This window comes from Pseudogymnoascus destructans (assembly GCF_001641265.1).
Source record: "Pseudogymnoascus destructans isolate 20631-21 unplaced genomic scaffold scaffold_6, whole genome shotgun sequence".
In the NCBI taxonomy this organism is placed as follows: domain Eukaryota; kingdom Fungi; phylum Ascomycota; class Leotiomycetes; order Thelebolales; family Thelebolaceae; genus Pseudogymnoascus; species Pseudogymnoascus destructans.
In genome coordinates, this window is record NW_020167525.1 from 1288032 (window position 1) to 1310646 (window position 22615).

At 46.6% G+C, this 22615-nt stretch overlaps 10 protein-coding genes across 10 annotated transcripts; 5 read left to right on the top strand and 5 right to left on the bottom strand.

Moving 5' to 3' along the window:
* Positions 1-3706: 3706 nt before the first annotated feature.
* On the bottom strand, positions 3707-4962 carry VC83_03536 (uncharacterized protein; the record flags this gene model as incomplete). Its single annotated transcript, XM_024467182.1, has 4 exons — positions 3707-3744; positions 3808-4561; positions 4613-4694; positions 4772-4962. 4 exons carry the CDS (start codon positions 4960-4962, stop codon positions 3707-3709), a joined length of 1065 nt encoding a protein of 354 aa, XP_024325811.1.
* A 1495-nt stretch (positions 4963-6457) lies between these two features.
* On the top strand, positions 6458-7189 carry VC83_03537 (uncharacterized protein; the record flags this gene model as incomplete). Its single annotated transcript, XM_024467183.1, has 2 exons — positions 6458-6463; positions 6551-7189. 2 exons carry the CDS (start codon positions 6458-6460, stop codon positions 7187-7189), a joined length of 645 nt encoding a protein of 214 aa, XP_024325812.1.
* Positions 7190-9196: 2007 nt separating this feature from the next.
* Positions 9197-9712, top strand: VC83_03538 (uncharacterized protein; the record flags this gene model as incomplete). Its single annotated transcript, XM_024467184.1, has 1 exon — positions 9197-9712. The coding sequence occupies one exon, from the start codon at positions 9197-9199 to the stop codon at positions 9710-9712; it is 516 nt and encodes a 171-aa protein (XP_024325817.1).
* Positions 9713-10608: 896 nt separating this feature from the next.
* On the bottom strand, positions 10609-11328 carry VC83_03539 (uncharacterized protein; the record flags this gene model as incomplete). The annotated part of the gene is made up of 1 exon (XM_024467185.1): positions 10609-11328. One exon carries the CDS (start codon positions 11326-11328, stop codon positions 10609-10611), a length of 720 nt encoding a protein of 239 aa, XP_024325818.1.
* A 234-nt stretch (positions 11329-11562) lies between these two features.
* On the bottom strand, positions 11563-12312 carry VC83_03540 (uncharacterized protein; the record flags this gene model as incomplete). Its single annotated transcript, XM_024467186.1, has 1 exon — positions 11563-12312. One exon carries the CDS (start codon positions 12310-12312, stop codon positions 11563-11565), a length of 750 nt encoding a protein of 249 aa, XP_024325623.1.
* Positions 12313-13820: 1508 nt separating this feature from the next.
* Positions 13821-14192, bottom strand: VC83_03541 (uncharacterized protein; the record flags this gene model as incomplete). The annotated part of the gene is made up of 1 exon (XM_024467187.1): positions 13821-14192. The coding sequence occupies one exon, from the start codon at positions 14190-14192 to the stop codon at positions 13821-13823; it is 372 nt and encodes a 123-aa protein (XP_024325622.1).
* Positions 14193-14401: 209 nt separating this feature from the next.
* Positions 14402-15385, top strand: VC83_03542 (uncharacterized protein; the record flags this gene model as incomplete). Its single annotated transcript, XM_024467188.1, has 4 exons — positions 14402-14824; positions 14868-14964; positions 15007-15194; positions 15242-15385. 4 exons carry the CDS (start codon positions 14402-14404, stop codon positions 15383-15385), a joined length of 852 nt encoding a protein of 283 aa, XP_024325625.1.
* A 182-nt stretch (positions 15386-15567) lies between these two features.
* VC83_03543 (uncharacterized protein) lies at positions 15568-16413 on the bottom strand (the record flags this gene model as incomplete). Its single annotated transcript, XM_024467189.1, has 2 exons — positions 15568-16224; positions 16279-16413. 2 exons carry the CDS (start codon positions 16411-16413, stop codon positions 15568-15570), a joined length of 792 nt encoding a protein of 263 aa, XP_024325624.1.
* Positions 16414-18818: 2405 nt separating this feature from the next.
* On the top strand, positions 18819-19283 carry VC83_03544 (uncharacterized protein; the record flags this gene model as incomplete). Its single annotated transcript, XM_024467190.1, has 1 exon — positions 18819-19283. One exon carries the CDS (start codon positions 18819-18821, stop codon positions 19281-19283), a length of 465 nt encoding a protein of 154 aa, XP_024325619.1.
* Positions 19284-21541: 2258 nt separating this feature from the next.
* Positions 21542-22594, top strand: VC83_03545 (uncharacterized protein; the record flags this gene model as incomplete). The annotated part of the gene is made up of 2 exons (XM_024467191.1): positions 21542-21772; positions 21821-22594. The coding sequence occupies 2 exons, from the start codon at positions 21542-21544 to the stop codon at positions 22592-22594; spliced, it is 1005 nt and encodes a 334-aa protein (XP_024325618.1).
* Between the last annotated feature and the right edge of the window lie 21 nt (positions 22595-22615).

Genomic DNA, 22615 nt, shown 5'->3' on the forward strand with positions numbered 1-22615 from the left:
TGCAACGTGCACGGAGAGCATCAATCTGGACCGAATTAGCTGATATATTCAAGGACTATCTAGACCATCCTAGTGTTGCACTATGCGCCGTTTCAAACTCTACGTACAGTCTAGAGACGTTAACTATAGCCAATCGGAAGACCTTCTTCGAGACAATCCGTGCGAGGGTAAGAAAGCCAGGAAATGAAGTTTTAACAAGGTTGAAAGCTGCAAGCCCTCTGTTTATGGCGCTAATAAACGGCCGCTTACCTGTAGACGTTCTTCCCATTGAGTCTAATAATCACCTGCTATTTGAAGAAACGGTTAGGCTGAGTAATTAAGACATTCTTTCGTAATTGAAGCATGGATATAGATAATTAAACAGCGACATAAACTTTCTCACACTCTTTCTTGGGTATAGCAATTACCAGTATTTCTTGCGTCGCGATATGTAATTTAAGCTCTACCTTAAATTTGAGCTATGAATTCCAATTTTATACATAAAGATGAAACTTATCATAGCTGTTTGCTACTGTTGGTGGGTTTGGGGTTTGGGATGTGTCTTAACAAATATGAAGGGATACCACATGTCGCATACGTCGTTACCCTCCAAATTTCATAAACTTAGGGTTATGATATTTTTTACGTTGAAAACCTCCTGTGGTACTGTAGAAAGATCGAACGTGGCTATAATCATGTCTAGATGCTCGTTGCCATGGATACGACGCCGCTTACTCTTTCTTGCTGCATAGCAGATAAAACCCTCATGGCACTTTCATTGAGCCCTTGCAGCAAAATATGGAGTACAGTACTGTAGTTTAGTAGCGTGTGCAATAAAATATTTGCTAAAATGCACATAGTATTTATTGGCTTATAGCTATATAAGGGGCTGTAAATTTCTGCATTTTAGATACATTATTGAAAGCTCTACAAATGGAGCATCTTAATGCCAGTGCGAGCTCGACTTAAGCCATTTGTTGCTGTTTCATTAGCATATAGTAGTAAAAGTATATAATATCTAGCTGATTAGCTCAAACATAACTTTACCTTCAAGTCGAGATGTTCCTCAGAGAACTAGCTGTCTTCGCTTTCTTGAGCTCTGTACTTGGTCACCATCTAGCCACATCTTATAAACACCGTCACGATGATAGGAGTGTTAATCCAGGATGCACTTGTAAAGATTCTTCTACTAGGCAAGCTTTTCTCTTATTATGGTGAAACTTTCTAACATGTCTAAGTTCTTATGTAGCTCCTAGTTCTAGTGCAGCTGGTATTGAATCTACTACTTCGGCCCCTACTCCAACCCCTACTACTACAGTAAACGACGCTACTGAATTCACGTCGTCAGCTTCTACTACAGTTGGTAGTTCCTCGTCACCTACTAGGACCACGGGTACAACCATATCTAGCACAAGCACTTACTCTTCTCAATGCTCTTCAACTCCCATTAATGGCTGCGCGAATAGCAAAAATATTATCGCTCAGTTTTCCTTACCCCTAAGTAATTGTTTTTTTAAGTGTGATCTAAATACAGGGTGCATTAGCTATGTAGTTAATACAGACACAAACGGAAAATGGAGGTGTGATCTCCTAGACAGCGATGGCTTAGTGGCTTGGGATCAGGACCTCACTAAATCTAATCCAGATTTGTGTCGACGCTATAAAATTTATCATTCTAAATGTCCTGATTTCAATACTTCCCCTTAACCGTAGTCTCTGCTTCGTTAATTTTTCTCTATTAAGCTAGAAAACAAAGTCGATCTACAATAAGTTAGTAGTAGTTAATTTATGCAGTTATTATTCTTACCTTTAAAGTTAACGTCCCTTCTACGTTGAGGAAGTAGGAAAAAATGAGGCCCTCTGCAATCAGGTGCGACAGCGACGACGTGATCGTAAATTTCAGAGTAACCGGGGTTTGGTCTGTTCAGGAGTGGTCACACAACACGACTGACACAAAAATACTGGAATTTTCAATGGACTCACAAATTTAGAATCGATTGAATTCAAAGTACCAATAGTTTGTCCCGTCACGGGGTGTCCCGTGATGCAGGGATGCACGTTAGTCTACACGTATAATAGGCGTCCTAATTCTATGAAACTTGGTTTGTAAACAAAGTCTCCACAAAGCTGTTAAATTGATTAAGTAACTTATAACGAACATTTTGATACCTTCGTTTAAGAATACACGTATTTGGGTGGATGATGCTACGCGGATGAGGAGCTTGGGTGATTAGATTAGCACTAAGTTATCTTAAGGGAATAAGTACATTAAGTGGCTCTTCGTGTCTCATACATAATGTGGCCGATTGGTAAGTTAGACTGGTAGTTTGATGTGTGGGGATAAACTTTATTGGAGATAGATAATTCTATACCTGAAAACTAGTTGAACGAAAGCATTATATTAGAGATTACATCGACAACAACTCATTTAGCTACAGATTCCGCTAGAGTGAAAGCCATCACAAAAACTGGGTTTTTTCAAAGGCATCACCTGTGGCGGTGGACGCTCCAACAGTTGAGATGGAGAAAAAAACTTGCCTCCCTGCTCTTCTCCTGAAAGCTCTATTATTGCAGGGCATGCCGGCAATATGGGAAGCTCTACTGGCCTAGCTACCTGTTCCTGAGGTGGATTTTCCGCACGACCCATACAATGCTGTCCATGTTGACATATGTAGGTGTGGTAATGATGTATTTCGTGTATAGTGACTGTCGATACGGGAAGAGGTTCAGTCCTTCTTTCCATTTTGAAACACTCCCGGCATAGGCCCGGTGCTGGGCGAGGCTCGCTAGGGGGGTGTCTTACATGATATGACGGGGATCTTGGCCCACCACAGGCTAGACATCTGTACCTTGGTGGCTTTGAGATTCTCATGTTCAATGTAAACTCTCGACCTTTTGGTTTTCCTGCCATTGGTGATGCCCGTTGCTTGGTAAATACCCCATAAGTAAATGCGCAGTTCTTATTAAATGTGCAGTGGTGGCGCTCTTTTTGACGATAGCCAAAAACAACTCTCAACGAAGCCAAAATTCCTGTATCCCTCTTCACCTTGGCACCTGGGCAGTTCACAGGCCCACCACATATGCAGGGCGCCACTCATAGACAGACGATCTTTTCGTGACTGATTCCACAGATATGGGAAGGCAACCACCATCACATGGACCAATATGGTGCCGCATTTAACAGCCACGAAATATGTCGACGCGACCAGATTCAACGAGTCGCATATTGCAAAGTCGAATTTTATGGGAGCTTCATCGGTGAATTTAGGCAGCAGAGTTGGCTCTATGTATAAAGTAATGCCTCCCTTTGCATCTCGATGATTATTTATCCCAAGCCTTGCGTGAAAATCAGGTTCAAGAAGTCTCCAACTAACTTGGCCTATTGTACGTGTCCCTTCTATTTAACATACGTTCTACATGCTGACCTTGCCAAGATTTCAACCTGAACGTCCATACCTTCACCCCATCAGTCCCATCGCCACATCCCTTAACTCGGAAGAATGTGCGACAAGGAAGTGTCAAGTTATATCTACAAATGCGGGTGTCCGATCAAAAAATTCATTCGAACGAAAAGATGCACAGCCGCTCAGGAACGTGGTTCGGACTGCACAGGCAACGATCTGAAGGAGAGGGAAATCGGCTCATCAAAAAGGAGGGACGATTGCCCAACGCACAACGATGAGGGATATTCGCGCTAGACCCATCGAAGAGACAGGGACAATACAAATCAGTGACTGAGCTGGGCTGAAGCCTCGCCAGTCGTATCTGTTTGAAAAATAATTAGAGAAGTTCCATAGTATAAAGTTGACTTTACTTAAAGACGCCTACCTTTTAACTTCTGTACTTCAGCCTTGATTGATAGCCATATCTCCTTGGCTGAATGAACCTCGCTGTGCCAACATCTCTTGATCACTTCTCCGCAGGGTATCATGTCCACTGGTGGGAATGTCCCTTCCCCAAATAAGGCCTCTACCTCCTCATCTGTACAATGCGCATATGGTTGCGTGCCGGTCATAATCTCGTAGATAGTTGACCCCAAGGCGAACACGTCTGTCACTATCGATGAGGGTGCCTCCCAAGGACGTGGAAGGCAGAATCTGGCGCTCTCAACCGCCGAGAAATACGACCCGTCAATGGACGAGCCCGAAAAGTCTATAATCCGCAACCGGAGTCTGGAATCTAATAGAAAATTCTCAGGCTTCACGTCGCAGTGAATAATATTGTGGGAATGTACAAGGTGTAATGCTTCAGCAGCATCACAAGCCCATTGAAGTCGCTGGTCGAGGCTCACGTCCGCAGCTTTTGTCTGTAAATATTCCCTTAGGTTGCCGTTTGGCATGTATTCGAGAATGAGCCCGTGTTCCATGGAGTAGCCCACCATTTCCAGGAGAAGGTCATGCCGCGGAAGCCTCTGATAGATTTTGTACTCGTGCTCGATATCTCGAAGACTCTGCTTTCTTGTTGAATCTGGGTAGGCTGTCTTTCTCACATACCCAGAAGGTAGGAGATATATCAAGCCTGTACTCCCTCCTGAGATAACGCCTCTGCGAGAATCAGCTCGCTCGCTGTCGTATGTGTCTAACTATCTTATACTTCAGCAAGTTATTTCGCCAGAATACCGGTCGCTTCTTACCTGCAAAATTCCGAAATCAGGAATATCCCGACCAGCCCCAGTTATTTCCGTTAGATTGCTTGAAGTTTCAGCTCCGATGATACTGTCGGAAGTCAGCAGTTGCAAATGTGCTTTCTAGGAAACAAGGAGCTTCGGGTTAAGCTCCAGTTTAACCCATACCATATTGGAGTTTGGGGTTCATGCGTCTGCTCTTTGGGTCTTTCATGGTCCACCTCTTCAATAGTGGAAGAGGTTCTTTGGCCACTCTCCACATCCTGCTCTATCGAAGCCTTGTCACTGTAGCTCATGTATAACCATGATATCGTACTGGTAATCCGAGCCAAAACGGTCACAGGAATTCGCCACGACATTATCCATCGCCACCAACTAAACATTCTGCGAGTGAGGGTCGCGTTGTGAGGATTGCAAGACTGTAGCAGGGATCGTTGGGTTACTTTTTGCATTCAGAGGGCTTGTCCGTAAATTCGCAAGAGAGCGGCTGAGCAATACAGTAAATAAGGGTAGAAATCCCCTGAGACAGCCCCATGGGGGAGGAGTATGTTACTCAACGCAACCTTTGTGGAGTGGATAATGGTTGGGAGATGGACGAGGGTGTCGAGTCAGTGCACTTGGGAAACGCCACCTTTTTCACGTGATGAACCAATGGACACACCTTTTGTGGACAAAAATGTGACAGGTTTAGACCTTTGATTAATATCACGTGACAAACCACTACTTCGCAGCATGATCCAGAAAAGTTGAAATGCAGCGACGGACACAGTGCAACAGACACTCAAGAGACATAAGTTACGAGATAGTTAGAGCATTCGTGTTCTCAACAAATGGTTCGAAGCTAGCGTCGACTTTAATTAGCTAAACTAACAAAGTTCCCAGAGTTACGAGCATCATAGTAACGCCATAACATCTAGAATTTACGAAGAACAAGGGAATTCACGGAAGATAAAACCCATACAATTAACAAATAATTCTATTCATCATCAGATTCAGAGTCTCTGTTCTTTAACTCGTTGCAATAGTGCACTTGAAGCGATCTGATGCTCCTGTCCGGAAAGGCACGGATAAAAGCCCGATGTATCTTTTTCCACGGCAAGCCCTTTCTCATCTGTATCGTTTTCCACTCCTTGGCTGCTACAACGCGGCTGCACTGCTGTATGCTCTAGGTCTGTGAACCTCGAACTACTTCCCAGCTAGGACTCTTTTGGGGGGAGCTCCTCCACTTCCCCAGATACTGGTAGGTGTTTGAGTTTTGTCGAATAGCGCACAGGGATCTGCACAAAGGATCGGCGATGGGATCAGCGTGCTGCAGGGACGGCGTTTAATCCATTCTATTCCGCTCATTCGCTCACTCGCGCAGAAGTACCAGGGAAATAATGAAGCATAACTATCATCGTAATTTTGCTACTGCGAACCCCCGGCAAAAGTAACCCCCATTCGTGCTTTATGCTTCTCTTCGTCGATAGTTACCATGTCTCAGCCTCCTGTATAGTTCATTTTTGTCATCTCCATTATTCCTAGTGTATTACTTTCAACCTAGATGTTTGAAGGTAATATGAATCTGTATTGTGCCGTTATCCCTCAAACATCCGCCCTATATGTAAGTTGCTACAAACGAGGCCACTATCTCAATTTCTCATCTGATTCTCAAGTTCAATCACACTCTACATGCAACAACTTCTGCGTAATAACCGTTCTTCTTGACTCCTCTCATCGATCAATTTATCTATTTCACCCCCCACACTCCGCAAGACACTACAACCTCCCTAAGCCAAGTACCACAGCCCTGGCTACGCAAAGATCTCTAAAATGAAAGTTTAACGCCGTCTTGCTACGCAACAAGCAATTGGCATGCCTGTAAGCATATATTACTTCGCATCCAAAATGCCCATACTTGACGAATCCCAGGAAATCCACAAGGAGGTCACTAACACCGTACTATAGGACGTTCACATTCGCAACAATCAAAGGCGATCCCGAGCAAATAGGAAGGCATATGTCGAAAATTTGGAACGGAGAGTCCGGAAATACGAATTGGAGGGCGTCGAGATCAACCCTCAGATACGGGACGCAGCGTCGAATGTTCTCAAAGAGAACCAGCGTTTGTCTCAGAGATTATATCGACACGAGATGCTGAACGAGACACTGAACGAGACGCTGAACGAGACGCTGAACGAGACACTGAACGAGATGTTGAGGAAGGAGGGTGAGCTGGCGTTTGAAGATCGCATGATCTACGACGAAGAAGCTCCGCAGCAAGAGTACAGCATCAACAATTTCCCTGCTGAGCTGCCGACACTATGTAACGAGGAAGCTTTACAGCAAGACTACAATTTCCCTACTGAGCTACAGACACTATATGACGAGGGAACTTTGCAACAAGACTACAGCATCAACAATTTCCCTTCTCAGCTGCAGACAATAAGGGACGACTACAACATCAACAATCTCCCTGCTGAGCTGCAGACACTATGTAACGAGGGAGCTTTGCAGCAAGACTACAGCATCAACAATTTCCCTTCTCAGCTGCATACAATATGGGACGGCTACAGCATCAACAATCTCGCTGCAGACACTATGTGACGAGGAAACTTTGCGGAAAACGACTGCTGCCAGCCTTTTCTCAGCCAAATCCGAATTTGGAAACGGGCAAATTAATAGGATTAGTGTTGACAGCCAAAACGATGATCCCGCATTCATAGAGAAAATTATGAAGAGAAGAGACGAATGGATGACATATGTGGGAGCGACAATGGGAAGGAATGGTGGTTGGTGATAATTAGAGTCAGCTCGAGTAATTAACAATGCAGTTGAGGAGGGAGAGGGAAGGAATATGTTGATGCGGAGGAGGCGAGGACTACCGCTCCAGTCCTTGCCTCCTCCGCATCAACATATTCCGAGCGAGGACGAGGAGATGGATAGTGATCATGGCAGTAAGTCGAGGTGCGAGAACGGGACATTGGAGGTGGAGGTTAATGAGCGAGGGGGATAGTGAGGACTGTAAGTCTAACTTATAAGTTGAGAGTGGATCTTTGATAGAGGATATATAAATAGTTTCTATGCTAAAGTAATGTACACATCCGGCAGTACTAGGTTTATTACCAATGCTAAATAATAATAAATTTATTTATTGGTCAGAGGGCGATTCATTCATTGTCGTAGCAACCGGTATCATTGCTGCATAATTCTCCTTCAACTGTTGCGATAGAATAATCAAGATCCAGAGCAGTTCCTTCGATAAACATTGGGGGTTTGGATGCTGGAGGAGGGAGTTAGATTGCCAAATAGACTAATCTAACATGTGCTACAGAACATAATGCGTGCGATATCCATTTGGCAGGAGAAGTGCAAAATTGCTTCGAACCTACATTTACGTCAAAAGCCGTTTGACCAGGACCAATTCATTGCCCGGATCGAAAAGATCTCGGATATTGCAGATGATGAAAGTCAGCCCGAGCTATAAACAGAAGCAGTTGGGAGGGGGGGATATCTTACTCATAATGGAATAATCTATGCATTTTGGCAACAGTAAGGGTTTAGCAAAATATATATGCAATTTTCTATCTTGTTACGAACCTTGTTCTCATACCATTGTACAACAAGCTGCCCGCTCTAAGAGGTCAAAACAGTCGTGTGTCAAATCTTGCCACGGGATTCACACACACAACTACGTTCCCTACTACTCCCTTGAAGTTGCATTCGCATCCAAGGAAGGCACATCTTAGTAGCACATCCTTCGTTATCGTGACGAACAGTGGACAGTTCTAATTGTACATAATAGCGGGTCGCTATTTGAGACACCCATACCCACGCTAGCAAATCATTGCATTGTGTCAAAAGGGGGTCATGGTGGGGATCAGTAACCTGGGTGATAGGGACAGGGGTGATGGGGACACGGGTGATGGGGACAGTCGCTGTTGAGGGTGAGGCTGACGAAGGGAATATACACCATGTTGGGTCTGTCATTGGCACAAGGCTGGAATTCTGCATAAAATGGACGGTGAGTGAAAAAAAGTCGATCAACAAGGGCAAGGGGAGCTACAGGTAAAGGTATTATTGGGGTGGAGCTCGGAATTGGGTTAAAACAAGGCACCAGAAATAGCGCGCAAAACGCCGCCAACACACAGCTCAACGCGGCTGGAAAGGGGCTATTGCCTGGTAAATAAAAGGGCGTTAGATAGGGCGGCAACACTAGTAGCAGTGGTCCCATTCGTCAGTGTGAATCGCCCATGAATAAAGGCAACTCGTACGCTGCAGAAAATTCGATCCGCTTTGCTTGTCGAGTCTCCAACTTTGAGGCCCCAAACTGCACCTGCCCACCCGTTTCAGATAAACATATCCTCTTGATAAACATTTCACCAGCCATTCTTAGGTTGTTCGTTGGCATCATTCGCACTTCTGGCCAGACGAAACCACTAGAGTAAGTCTTTATCTATATCTGAGATTATCGAGGATCAATTAAGGCGCAGTCATTCTCTTTGGAAAAACTTAAAACACCATCCCTCTCTGTATCGACAAACAGCTATCATGTAACACCGGCTAACTATATATTTCAGCGGAGTCATTAATCACAGGCCTACTCCTCCCAGCATGACGTCCCACCGACGCAGGCCCTGGTCCCAAGCCGAAGACGCCTACCTCACCCAACTCGTGCAAACCCAAGGACCCCTCAACTGGGTCCGCATCGCCTCCCTCATCAGCTCCCGCTCCACCAAACAGTGCCGCGAGCGCTACCACCACAACCTCAAGCCCACCCTGAACCACGAGCCGATCAGCCCCGAGGAGGGCCTCCTCATCGAGCGCCTCGTATCCGAGATCGGGAAGCGGTGGGCGGAGATCGCGAGGCGGCTGCATGGCCGCAGCGATAACGGCGTCAAGAACTGGTGGAATGGGAGTATGAACCGCAGGCGCCGCTCGGTGGTGAGGAGGAGGACGTCGTCGCGCGCGCAGGAGGATTATGAGGAGGCGCAGGAGATGGAGTCGTACTCGCGCCACTCGGGACATCATCACCAGCCTCTCACTATCACTTCGCCTTACTCCTCGGGACGGAGGCACATCGATCAGTCTCTTCCTTTTCCAGTGGTATCTGAAGCCTCACGTGCGTAGTTGAGGGCGCTTTTCTTTGATATGTTTCGATAACGAGTCGAGGTCTTCATCGGAGTATCCTCCACTAGTTCGGTTAGTTTGAAGCATGCAGGATAAAAAGAGACGAACTATATGTCTAATAATGACTTCCCGCCAATACACAAATATCCTTTTCCTGTGCCGGCCATGGCCTTCATAGCCCTTTGTCCCCTTATCCCAGCCTCTAATAATTTAATCGTCCGTAATACGGATTCCATCGTCTCCTCTGTAATCGACGAGCTGCTATTGTTTCTCCCCATGTTGAATAATACGTTACTTGAGGCTCATCTCACTAAGCGTCTGAGCATCCTCTTTAAAGAGTGCTGTTAGAATAAGCAGTTTCGGACACTCCCGACATGATCTACCTATGCCATCCACATTTCTTGACAGATCTATTGTTAGAATAAGCAGTTTCTGACGTCCTCGACGATCTCTTTTTGCAAATATCTCACCTGCTCTGCCATCCAACATGATCTACCTGCCATCCACATTTCTTGACAGATCTATTGTTAGAATAAGCACTTTGTGACCTCCCCGGCCATTGCCTTTTTCTAAATGTCTCACCTTGTTTGCCACCCGCCATACGGTATCCACCCACACTTTTGAACTGAGAAATGGCCGCTTTTAACCTCCCCCTACTACAGTACTCCCGCCATAGCTTTTTCTTTTTTCCAAGTCTCACCATGTGACTCATCTGTTAATATATGCACAAGTTCACGCCCACTCTCGCCTTCTGTTGAGCTGACGAATGATATCCCAAACTCACCACCTCAAACCATAAGCAGTAGCGATGGATAGTCAGGATCAAGGAAATAATTATAGCATCATATATTGTTTTGAAAATACAAAATATAATTCCGAATATGTGAATGTTACAGCTATGAAGGGTGCTTTTGAATACATGCCCTACTCTCTTGGACCCATTCGCGATCAACCTCTCGCTGGTCCTTGCCCAACTTAGACAGCGCACGCTCAAGTTTATTCACAATCCACGAAACCTTATCTTTAAATTCCGTCATAGGTGTCTCTCTCCGTCGCAAATATGCCACGTCCTGTGTGCGACTGCCATTACGCCTCTGTAGCTGCTCAATCTCTTTTGCTGAAGTTGGGATTTCATTTTGCTTCGGGCCTTGCAAGTTTTCAGAGGTTGTTTCCATATCTATCGTAGAATCAAAATATAGACTGATGATCCTGTCGACCGGGCTTAGCTGGTGGGTCTGGCTGGGTAGAGTCCGTTCACGGTCAACATTTTGCTCAATTTCGTCTAACTTGGACAGTACATCGTTAAGCTCTCTGGCCCACCATGAAACGTCGCTTTTGAATTTCTTTCGAATGGGCTCCATCTTCCGAAAATATGTAGCTTCGTGATTTAGACTACTACCATGCCTCTCTAACTGCTCAATTGTTTCTGTAAAGCTAGGGACTGGGTATTGTTTTGAAGCTACCAGCCTCTCGTGAGTCGCTTCAATGGCTGTAGTAGAGCCATGATGAAGTTTGATGACCTTGTCAACTGGGCTGAGCAGAGGTGGTCCGTCTATGGAAGACCTGGCATGAGAGCGCAATTGCTGAGTGCGGCTGCGATGAAAATCACCCTCCATGGCAAAGAAGGTTATCTACTGGCCATTGTAATGAAATGCCTTTTGAGGCCTCAGGGGAAGGATCAGTTAGAAGGGAAGAAAAATGGAAGACGAAGGGGCTGCCAGAACTGACTCGCCTTGTACGCAGCACATTCTATGCATACACTGTCATCAGTTCCCATTTCACGTGACATTCATATGCATGCAATGTCGTTAGGTACCATATACTCTCATAGTGATTTACTAAGAATGCTGTTATATGGAGCACAGCTTGCTACTGATGGTAACCGCCCGTATTCCGCTTTTGCTAGGTTTCAATCTATCCTTCTCATTGTAAACCCTCTTCTCTCCCTGATCAGTATCCCGCTCCGCAGATGTTTCGTATGGTGTGGGGTGCAGCAAGAATTGTAAGGCCGTCTTGTCCGGTTCAGCGACGTCAGACATCACAAGGTATGGATCGTTGGGCGACTCAATGGGGGACCCAATGTTGTAATCGATGTCATTTGGCGGGTCTAGTTTCATGGTGAAGTCCTGGCTGGGTAGTAGTTGGTAGGGCTGATATTGGCCGGAATGTGTGTCGTTAAATTGCGGCAGCATTAGCCCATGTTGGACAAGTCCGTTCATAACCGGCTCCGGGTGATGTTGAGCTTGGAGCGTATCAATCAGATGCCTCTGGTTCGCCATGCATTCGTTGGCGACTCGATTCTCCTCGCAAAGTTTGGCTAGCTTGTCCTCAAGCTGAGTTATCTCGTCTTCGCGTCTGGCTATCTGATGTTGAAGTTGGGCCTTCTCGCCATCGTACGTCTCGCATACGCCCCTGAACCTCTTCTCAAGATGAGAGCAAGTCTCGTGTAAATCATTGACGCACTCATCCACATTTCGGCGATTCTCAGCCACGGCCTGGTAGCCACGGAGAAGTGCATCGGTTCGGCTGGAGTTCATTTGGTAGAGATCTGCCTCTGCTTCTGGCGTAGACCTGGGCGTGCCGTTGGTGTTTTCGAGCATTATGGGCGTTTTCTGGGAAGTTAAAGCTGGTGAAGGGAATAGATAGATATGTTGCTGATAGCGATCTTTGTTGTGAGCCTTTGAGACTCTTATAGACTTATGTACTGATCTCTATCCATCGTATGTTGCGCTCTGGTGAGATTATAGGTTCTGAAGGGTCATGCTGCCACACTGTCTCCATGCTGGCAAACACACGAGAGAACAGTTCGCGCTGTGTGAAAGAAGCTCCCAACATTCCTCGCCACAAATGGCTGCTTTGCACACGATGGTGGCAACATTTGAATGTGATGTCGTTGGTGGCGCTTGTCGCTTACATAGATATCCCTCAGGTTTCAGCAGCAGCAGGGATGTGTATGCATTCTAGCTTGCGCCCGAGCGATTTTGGCTCCCAGCCGTTGATCCATGCTCTGGCGCTAACAGGAGGGGCCCTGCCAAGGCTGCCACCCCTGCCAAGTCTCATCGTGACATGAAAACCAACGCCCTTACCTCTTTTGCTTTGAGCGCCGAGACATACTTTCGGTCAGACGGCACCCTTGCATGCCAAGAAGGTATTCCTGCTTTTTGGCGCCCTTTTATCCGTTTTGGTATGCTGCCCTTTCGGCCCCTTGGCCTTGATATCTTAAGCCAGTAAAGCTGGAAACGGACTGAATGTAAAAACGCTTATGTCCATGTTTAGCACTTTTGCGATCGCCTCAATTTGAACCCCTTTTGCGTATCCTTTACTGCGAGTGGTCGTTGTGATAACACTACCAAGTCAAGTGTTGTGGCAAGAACAGCTTGTGCTACTGCCCTTCCAGAATTATGGCAAACATTAACGACGATGCTGAAATGGCAAACTTTTTTCGCATGTACAAACAATATCAATCCAAAAATGGAAGCCAACAGCCATCTTCTCAGCCTGCGGCCGGGCTGCAGCATCCAACAAACCGAGTTCAGCGCACAACACCACGTCTATCTCCACGTCGCAGTCCTTATCAACCCACTCCTCCACAGAAAGCTACTGAAAATTCCTCTGAATCTCGATACCTACAGGTAAAACATGATCTAGAGTGTATATCGGCTACTCTAGCGGAATTGAAGACGCAAGTCGAGCAAATTAAGCCGGCCTTGGATAGTATGGCACAGTATGTTCCATCTTTACTTTTAAAGCTTCCACTGATAGATTGAATTAGAACTACTTTGGAGGGAATGGGGGTAGCTAATGAGGCGATTGTAAGGCTTGAAGTTATTGGTAGAAGCATTATTGCAGAGGCCTTGAGCTCACAGCCACCAAACGGATCGACATCGCAGCCGCAATCTTCCAATCCTCAGCCGGCCAACCAATATTCACATCAGCAACCAATATCAGTCAACCCTCAGAGGACATACCAAGAACGAAGCGCTGCTCAGCCTCCACCTTCTTTCCCATCATCAAATCCGACACAGCCATATTATGCACCATCATCACAAGTCCCAGCGCCATACTCAGATCCAAGTTATGACTTCCCGTTCGAAATGAATGATAGTATTTAGATCCAAGGCGGATGTGAACCTGGGGACTCTTTGTAGATACCCCAAAATGCTAGCCATTCTCTCTCTGCATCTTTTAATTTTACATCAACAGTGACGACGCTCTTTTTGATCATTGTGACAGTTTCTATGACTTTATTTGCGAGCATAATTGTCCCGTTCCATGTCTTTCTATGAAGTGCGAGTTCCTCCTCGAGCGCCTTGTTTTCTCTCCTGTAGGAGGCGATTGTCTCGTATTCTTGGTCCTTTGCCTCCTCCGATACTTCGTGGATTAGCTGGCTCATGGTGGGCATGCTGGGCGAGTCGTCGCTGTAGACACTAGACGTAGGACGAGGATTTGGGGGAGCCATCGCCAGAGCGCTTGGATCCATAGTACATCCAACGTAATCGCCTGCAAGTCCTACTCTGTCAGGAATGACATGAGTCTATTTAGCCATTTTGCAACAGAACAGATGATGTATTGGCCCCACTCCTGTTTGTAGAAGCCAAAACCAGCCGCTACTAATGCGCCCTTAAAAATGAAAGCATTGCCCAGATAGCAACCAGCTTCTCAACATTTCCATCTCAACATTGCCACATTATGGATCCCAATAGCAGCCTATCTATAAGGAGAACCAAACCAATCGACTTTGGTAGCGTTCACGATACCGCCTCCTCAAGTAGGCCATGGAAATTGAAACGTTTGCTGCGAATTGAATTCAAGAGCCCTAAAGAAGACTATCTGTTCTTCCAGGAACTACAATCAGACCAAGGCACTCTCGTATGCCATAGGAAGGCCTTATTTTGTCTTGCTGTTATACGTGAATCGTTTTCACCAAGACCGCTGCATTTGCTCGAAGAGCTGTCACTGGTCCAACATCCAAATATCGCGGAAATTCTCGATATATACTTTTACGATGGAAGACTAAGCATCGTTACTGAACGTCTGGATATTTGCCTTCTCGATCTCGACTTCAGCAGGCTGCCCCCAGAAGAGTGGGAGATTGCAACGATTGTTGCAGAGGTAATTCTGCCACACGTTCAGGAAGAGAAGCTAATTCTTGCAGATTATGAAGGCGATGACTTACCTCATGAGCACGTTGCCGGTTTCCGAAATCAGCATTGACAGCGTGAGATTGTCTCTCCAGGGAGATGTTAAGCTTGGTACGCCATCTATCCAATTGTCTACCAGTGCTAACCTTCTAGTCAACGACGTACATTACCAAAGTTCGCGAGACGATGACATGCCTAGCCATCAGTATAACTCCGAATTTCTCGTTGAGATGCTAAAGATCCTTATGTCATACGGCACATCTAGCGGAAGATGTTGGTCGCGTGAGGCGATCGAGTTTTCGTCAATTCCAGCTTCCGACTCTTTATCCCTATTTAAGAACGTGAGTCTACAAATGCGGCATCTGTGAGCAAGCCTGACATGTTACAGCACGTCTTCTTAACCAAGGCCATGTCATCATCTAAGTTGGTACCACGTATCCACTTGGCGACGCAAATCCTATGTTGCCAGTCGCAGAGACAGCCCGAGGAGCTTTATGGTTCCGAAGTTCATTCTTTCCTGCAAAGTCCTTAAGATTATAGATATAGCTTTTCAAAAGTTGACAGTTACATGACCTTGCTAAAATTTCATATTGACATTAAAAGCGATGACATATCTCCCAATTATGCGTGCATTGAGAGCTTCTTATATTTCAGTATTCATAAAATTATTGGAAAGTACTAAACAAAACAGCCACATAGTAAACAACAATCTTATTACACTCCTCCAAACAGCAGGGAGTGCAGGTTTTGCTGCCGTACCAACTCCGTCTTCCGCTTCCGAGAACCTCCACTAATACCTATAATTTCAAGGTTCTCGTCTTTGTCGGAGGCAGGTGAGAATATCTCATGTTTGTGATACACCCCGCCATACACCATCGTCGTGCAAAAATACCCTTTATTTAGGACCTTCTGTAAGACGGTGTCACTGTCAATGACATCAAATTGGCAGCCAAGGATAAATTTGAAGCCCGCCTTCAGTGGCCACTTCCCGGTCAAATAATGTTCATACTTGGGGCAAGCTTTTGCCAACATGCTGCGATTGAACCACCATGCCACCAGGAGGTATTGTTTGCCGCTAGGATGCACCCGACACTCCAAGACCCTGCCAGGTTTGTTATGGGGCTCGTCATCGTCGTCGCTGACAGTAGTGATTATGACGTCGTCGAAACGGCCGATGTTTGACGACAGGCTGTTCAGAAGTGGTATCTGGTTTACAAGGCAAAGATCTTGCCAGGGGATATCATATTGATCACAACAGCGAGGTCTTGGATCCGCGCTACCCTGGCTTTCGTTTGAGACCTGATAAACTGGCTCCTCTATGGGAGGGTATATATCATCATGCTCTCTCAATTTAGTGGGCTTTATAAGGTTCTAGAGATAGCATTAAAATGACTCGTAACACTGGTACGGGCAATTGGCACTTACTTTCCCTCTACCCTTGTTTCCAGCCAACGGAGGAAAACGTTTTATATCGCCTCTATATTGGAAGCAGTTTAAGTCATCGTTCCACCCACACACAATATCGCTCTCACGTTGGGATATTCCCGTGAAGTGATCCATGATGAACAAGACTGTATTTTGCAGAAACTAAGAAGCTTCAAAGTTATAGGTCTGAGCAACGTTGTGACACTTTGGTGGGCTGATCCAGGATAAAGAGGGGTGTAAAACCAAAAAGCTTAAAAGTTATAGATGTTAGAAGTACTTAGGGCCGTCTCTTGACCCTGTGAACGCGCCAAGACATCTATTCGTCTCAGGGCGATAGGCGCCAAAACTGGACGCCATTACCCATACGCGCCCACTGCATATGCGAGGTCCCATCACAGCCCTTGTGTCCCCAAGTAGGCAATTACATCAGCCCTTTTGAAAATAGATATTGGAGGAGGCAGAAGTAGATGGATGATGGAACAACTGCTACTTGTTTCCCTGTTTATGATCTGCACTAGCCCTTCCTGCGGTCTATTCCCCGCTCTTACTTTCTCAGGGTTCTCACCCCTCCCCCCTTTGCTTTCGCCCTCTTCGCCTTTCCCGTCCGTTCCTGGTGGAGCAAGACTGTATTTTAAAGAAACCAAGAAGCTTCAAAGTTATAGATGTCAGAAATGGAGTAATACTGTGGACTGATCCAGGATAAAGAAGTCTGTAAAACTAAGAAGCTTAAAAGTTATAGATGTCAGAATAATCTGGGACCGTCGCTTGACCCTGTAAATGCGCCAAGGCTACAGTCTCGACGTACCGCGAAAAGCGCCACAACTTGACGCGAATACCCCTGCGCGCGCACTGCATCTACGACATCCCATCATAACCCTGTATACAGAAGTGACAGGTTCTGTTGGCTACATGGGCCCTTTTGGAAATTGGCATTAGAGGAGGCAGAAGTGGACGGATGACCAAACTGCCACTTGCTTCCCTGTTTATTACTGATCTGCACGAGGTCTTCCTGCGGTCAGTTCCCCGCTCTCACTCCGGGTTCTCGCTCTCTCCTCTTCGCTTCTCTGCCTTTGCTTTCACCCTCCTCACTGTCCCTATTCTCGCTCTCCTCGTCCGTTTCCGCTGAAGTGTGAATATCGCGCTTTCCCCGTCCATTTGCAAAATTGAAGTGAGAATACCCGCTCGATCCTTCTCATACTCTTTTCTACCCTTTCCAACCAAAAACGAGCCATCCTCGCCATCCTCGCGATACGTCAACCACCGCCTGGCAACTTGCGCACTGCACCCTGAGCCAGAGCACCCTCTCCGGCGGTCTCAAACACCGACCTCCATCAAAATTTACGGCCCGACATATATACCAATACCAATATACACCTGGCCTTGAGATCCAAGTCTGACACTGCCTGTCATCGGGGATCCCGTGGTGACTACTGTCTGTCGAGAGAGGGTTTGAGGGATCTTTCTCTGGGGCTGAAGGCACCGGAGCCGGACAAGGCATCTGCACCACGCGACGTATGATATAGCGTCTGAAGTATAGTAAATTAACGTCAAGCCCTCAATTAGCGATGAAGTGAACAAATAGAATCATTCTGGCAGTTAGCCATTGAGCTCTACCTCTTTTGAGTGCGGGGTGGGGAAGCATGGACGAGGCTTTGGCGGCAGGAATGGCGCCTTGGCAGCGGCCGGCGGGGCTTGGCAGCGCCGCCTATGTTCGGCGCTAAGACGGCTAAGATTATGCGAGGTTGTCGCCGCGCATACGATCCTTGGAGTTGGCGTGATTGGCTTTTCGGCATGTTCCAAGCGCTCTCGTTTCATCCGTTATTTGTCACCAAAAGCTTCCATTTGCAGATATACCTCCGCCCAACGCTGCATTGCAACCTCCTATGGATGTAGTTGATCCCGCCACTTGAAATCTGCCGGGTTAGCCGCAGGCGCTACTCGTCACGCCTTACCACTCGCAATATCCAGCTGCAGCCACTATCACTAAGAGGAGGAGGAGCTTGGTGTCATTTCTGCCCCCAAAGTGACAGCGCCAGAACTGATGATTGCTGGCACTAGGCCAAAGCATGAAGCTCCATGACCATGTACTAACAAATCTCTCCGACCTTCCATTATGATGATGCTCCACAGCTCTATAATAGAGCACCGGAAATTCTTAGCTGATAAAGCCGCCGGCCTCGGCTTCAGAAGCCCCTTCATACCATGGCTTAGGCACGTAATTAAAGTGACTGCTCAACTAAATAATGTGAATATGTGTCTGAGCATTTTTTTAAAAAAATGATGCTATCCCTATGTTGTCCCCCGCATCTCGTTGGAATCTAAAATACGACATGGGCTAGCTAGCTGGTGTTGGATGGGCAAGCTATACGGCTGATGGGATCTTTCAGCTGTGCAGGCCAGTAGGCCAGTAAATAGGATTTGCTATAAGTTTTTATCAGCCATCTGGTTACACCTGCGATGGACGTGTGTGTCACCAGGGAAAGGTCCTTTATCTACATCGCCGTCACAATAATTGTTTCAAAAGACATATTCCTCTCACGATGGATGACCGCCAGTCGTCTGCTGAATTCCGTGTTTTAAACGGGCCTTTACTATATCCCATCCTTGAGAACACTGCCCATTCAGCACCTGAACAATTTGGGCTTATTCTTCCGTCCATCAAAGATTTACATTTGCCAATGAACAAAGTCGTCGACGCTCAGCACCAAACGCGACTCTTTCAGGCGAACCATAGCCGGCATCAGAGCGGAAATCAAACGTCATTAGCGTCATGCGCTGCAACCGTACACGTCTACAAATATCATTCCAACAAACCTTACACCTCCGACCAGATCCGCTTCATCCAATGCAAGAGGGACGACGAGAACATACCGTGGAAGAGAATCACTGAGGGGTACAACAAGGCATTCCCAGGCTATTATCGTAGTCAGAGCAGTATTGAGGCCCGTTACTATCGCGAGCAGTCAGCTCCAAAAGAAGATACAGATTTGGCCTCGAGAACATAGATGGAGGATCGATATAATAATGGCAAGGCGGGGCAGAGACAGAAGTATGATACACAAGTCGCTGCGGACAGGCACCCAGCATTTTCGGTCATTCCTAAACGGAAGCTGGAAACATAAGTAGGAGGCTGAGAAACAATTTAAAAGGAGAATATCTCGATAGAGTCGATAATTGATCTCGACTTCAGTAATGGAATAATATTATATCTTAATCGTATTATTCCAGAATTGCTGGTTCAATACGGTTTATGTATGCGTGATCATGATTTGCTGAGATTTGACGGCGAAGACGAATAAAAATTCCTTCTCGACGAGCAACAACGCATCTCCCCTGCATTTTCGTAAGGGGAGGGTACGGGGAGGTAGGAGGAATAGTAGTCCTGCATGTTGCCTGAGGCAGAGGTGGTGGTGGTCGAGGTAACGGCGTAGGATGGCGAGAGCGAGGGCGGGGTAGGGAGTAAAGGTGGAATGGGAGGACGTGGGCGACTCGGAGAAGGTGGAGGAGAGGGGCGCAAGCTGCGGTCACCGACAGTGGTACATTTCGGGTAGGTCGGGTGGGGGGCCGGTTCAACAGCCCATTGATGAGGCGGAAGAGGAAAGCTGGGGAAGAAACTGGGAGAGTTGGAGTGACCGTCTAGAGGATCCAATGTGAGGCATCTTTGCGACTACAGCAACTGGCTAAAACGTGTACGTCTCCAAGCCCGCGGGAGGGACAATGATAACGAGGCTGATTCAAGGGTGCTTGCGCTGAGCGCCGTCCGAGAGTGGATATGTGCTAAATTAGTTCCCCGAATGCCGCCAAGTTATTTACCTCCTCAGTCATGTCTTTCAATAAGTGTGGGTGGCGAAGGTGCATCATTTTGGATGGCAGGGTAGGTAAGACATTTAGAAAAATGCGATCGTCGGGGACGTCAGAAACTGCTTATTCGAACAAAAGATGAGCCAAAAAGTGTGGATAGCGTAGGTAGATTATGTTGGATCGCAGAGCAGGTGAGACAATTAGAAAAAGGCGATCGTCGGGGAGGTTAGAAACTGCTTAATCCAACAATAGCTGTGTTACAAAATGTAGGTGGCGAGGTGGATTATGTTGGATGGCAAGGTAGGTGAGACATTTGAAAAAAGGCGATCGTCGGAGAAGTCAGAAAGTGCTTATTCCAACAATAGCTATGTCGCGAAATGTGGATGGCGTAAGTAGATCATGTTGGATGGCAGGTCAGTTGGGACATTTAGAAAAGGCGATCGTTGGGGACGTTAGAAACTGCTTATTCCAACAATAGCTGTGTCGCGAAATGTAGATAGCGTAGGTAGATCATTCTAGATAGCAGGGCAGGTGAGACATTTTAAAAAAGGGGATCAGAAAGTGCTTATACCAACAATAGATTTGTCACGAAATGTAGGTAGCGAAGGTAGATCATGTTAGATAGCAGGTCAGGTGAGACATTTTAGAAAAAGCGATCGTCGGGGACGTCAGAAACTGCTTATTCGAACAATGGCTGTGTCAATAAATGTGGATGGCGTATGTAGATCATGTTGGATACAGTATCAGGGCAGGTGAGACATTTAGAAAAAGGCGATCGTCGGGGAGGTCAGAAAGTGCTTAATCCAACAATAGCTGTGTCGCGAAATGCGGGTGGCGAAGGTGGATCATGTTGGATGGCAGGGTAGGTAAGACGTTGAGAAAAAAGAGATCGTCGGGGACGTCAGAAAGTGCTTAATCCAACAATTGCTGTGTCACGAAATGTGGGTGGCAAAGGTAGATCATGTTGGTGGTAGGGCAGGTGAGACATTTAGAAAAAAGTCAGTAAGTAGGAGGGCAAGTCAACGTGGCTTATGATGTGATGACAGGGTTGTGAAAGGGAGGAAATGATGTGCAATAGACCCCGCGCAAAAAACCAGTTTAAACTTGCACATGAGAGACGCTGTCGCCCCAGTGCTATCCACTCCCTTGCATAAGCCTGCATAGCTTATTTCTAGGCCCCTCGAATACACATTTGTGCACGGACCCTACGTAGTAGCCCGTTCCTTGTCCTCGCATATGACTAGACCTTGCACATGAGATGAGGAGTCATTTTGGCTCCATTATCCACACCTTAATATGGCATTGTGATAGGCGGGGTCGGCGGGGTCGGTTATGGCTTATGATGCAGAGCACGAAGCTGAATTTTTTGGATAAGGTAAAATCTCTGGCTTATGAATTTTTATATTTACGTCTACATTCTAGTCACAAGAGCCTAAAGATCCTTAAAAACCGATCTTTTGCTATGCCACCACCTCGGCGTAAGAAACGAGCACAAGGGGGCAAGGAATTAGCCAAAGAACGGAAGGAACGCCAAGAGAAAACAAGAAAGAGACCTCCGAGTCTCTTCCGCAAAGCTAAAATACTAGCAACTGACACCGACGCCTGGGTTCATCTTAGTGTGCTTTATGCTTCTGGACAATGCGACACATTTACTTCATCCGACGACCCGAACTGGCCAAATCAGGACATGAGAGTAAGTCAACACTTCTTTTAAAGCTCCTTGCTAATTAAATGCTCAAAGGCGAACTACCCCTTGGGCAAACACGAATTTCTCAGGAAGCAAATCTCTGACACTGGTTTCTGGAAACCAGTATTAGAAGATGGAAACGACACGGACGCCGGGGACAGGCTAATCTCGGCTGTCGCTCCAAGTCGGGCCGACAACCCGCTCCAGATCGTGAACAATACACGGCGAGTCGAAACTGAGGAGATAAATGCACAGGTGCTCAAACTTGAGGAGGCGAATGCACGCCTCCTCGAACTTGAGAAGGAAAATGCACGCCTGCGCGAACTTCAGCAGGCAAATGAGCCGCACAAAAATTCACTTGATGCATCACGAGAGTCAGAAGAAATGATTACGGAAGTAATTGAAGAATCGGAGAGCCGGCTACATTGGAACTCCTGTGCGGGAGTTGGCTCAGATACGGAGCCGGACACATCCAGCAAGACCGACAAACCAAACGGCACAATGATCGATACCTTATTGACGGACCAAATGCCTGAGGATATAGACAAAAGTTATGTGGCCTGTAACGTGGTGGCAACAAGTGAGATGGATGTAGATATACAGGAGGTGCAGAATGAGCTCCAAGTGGATATTGCCCACAAAGAGGCGGCCTACGTGCTTTACAATACGAGCCTGCAACACAGTCCTCAGCCTTCAAACGATGTACCGAGTTGGACGCCTGTCAATGGGCTAATGCAGAGTCAAAATAGTCGACTAATAGATCTCCAAAAGCTCCGCTCTGGCTGGGATTGGGTTTTCAGAAAAGATAGCATCACTAGCAGAGCTTAGTACAAGTGAAGAGCGGTTAAT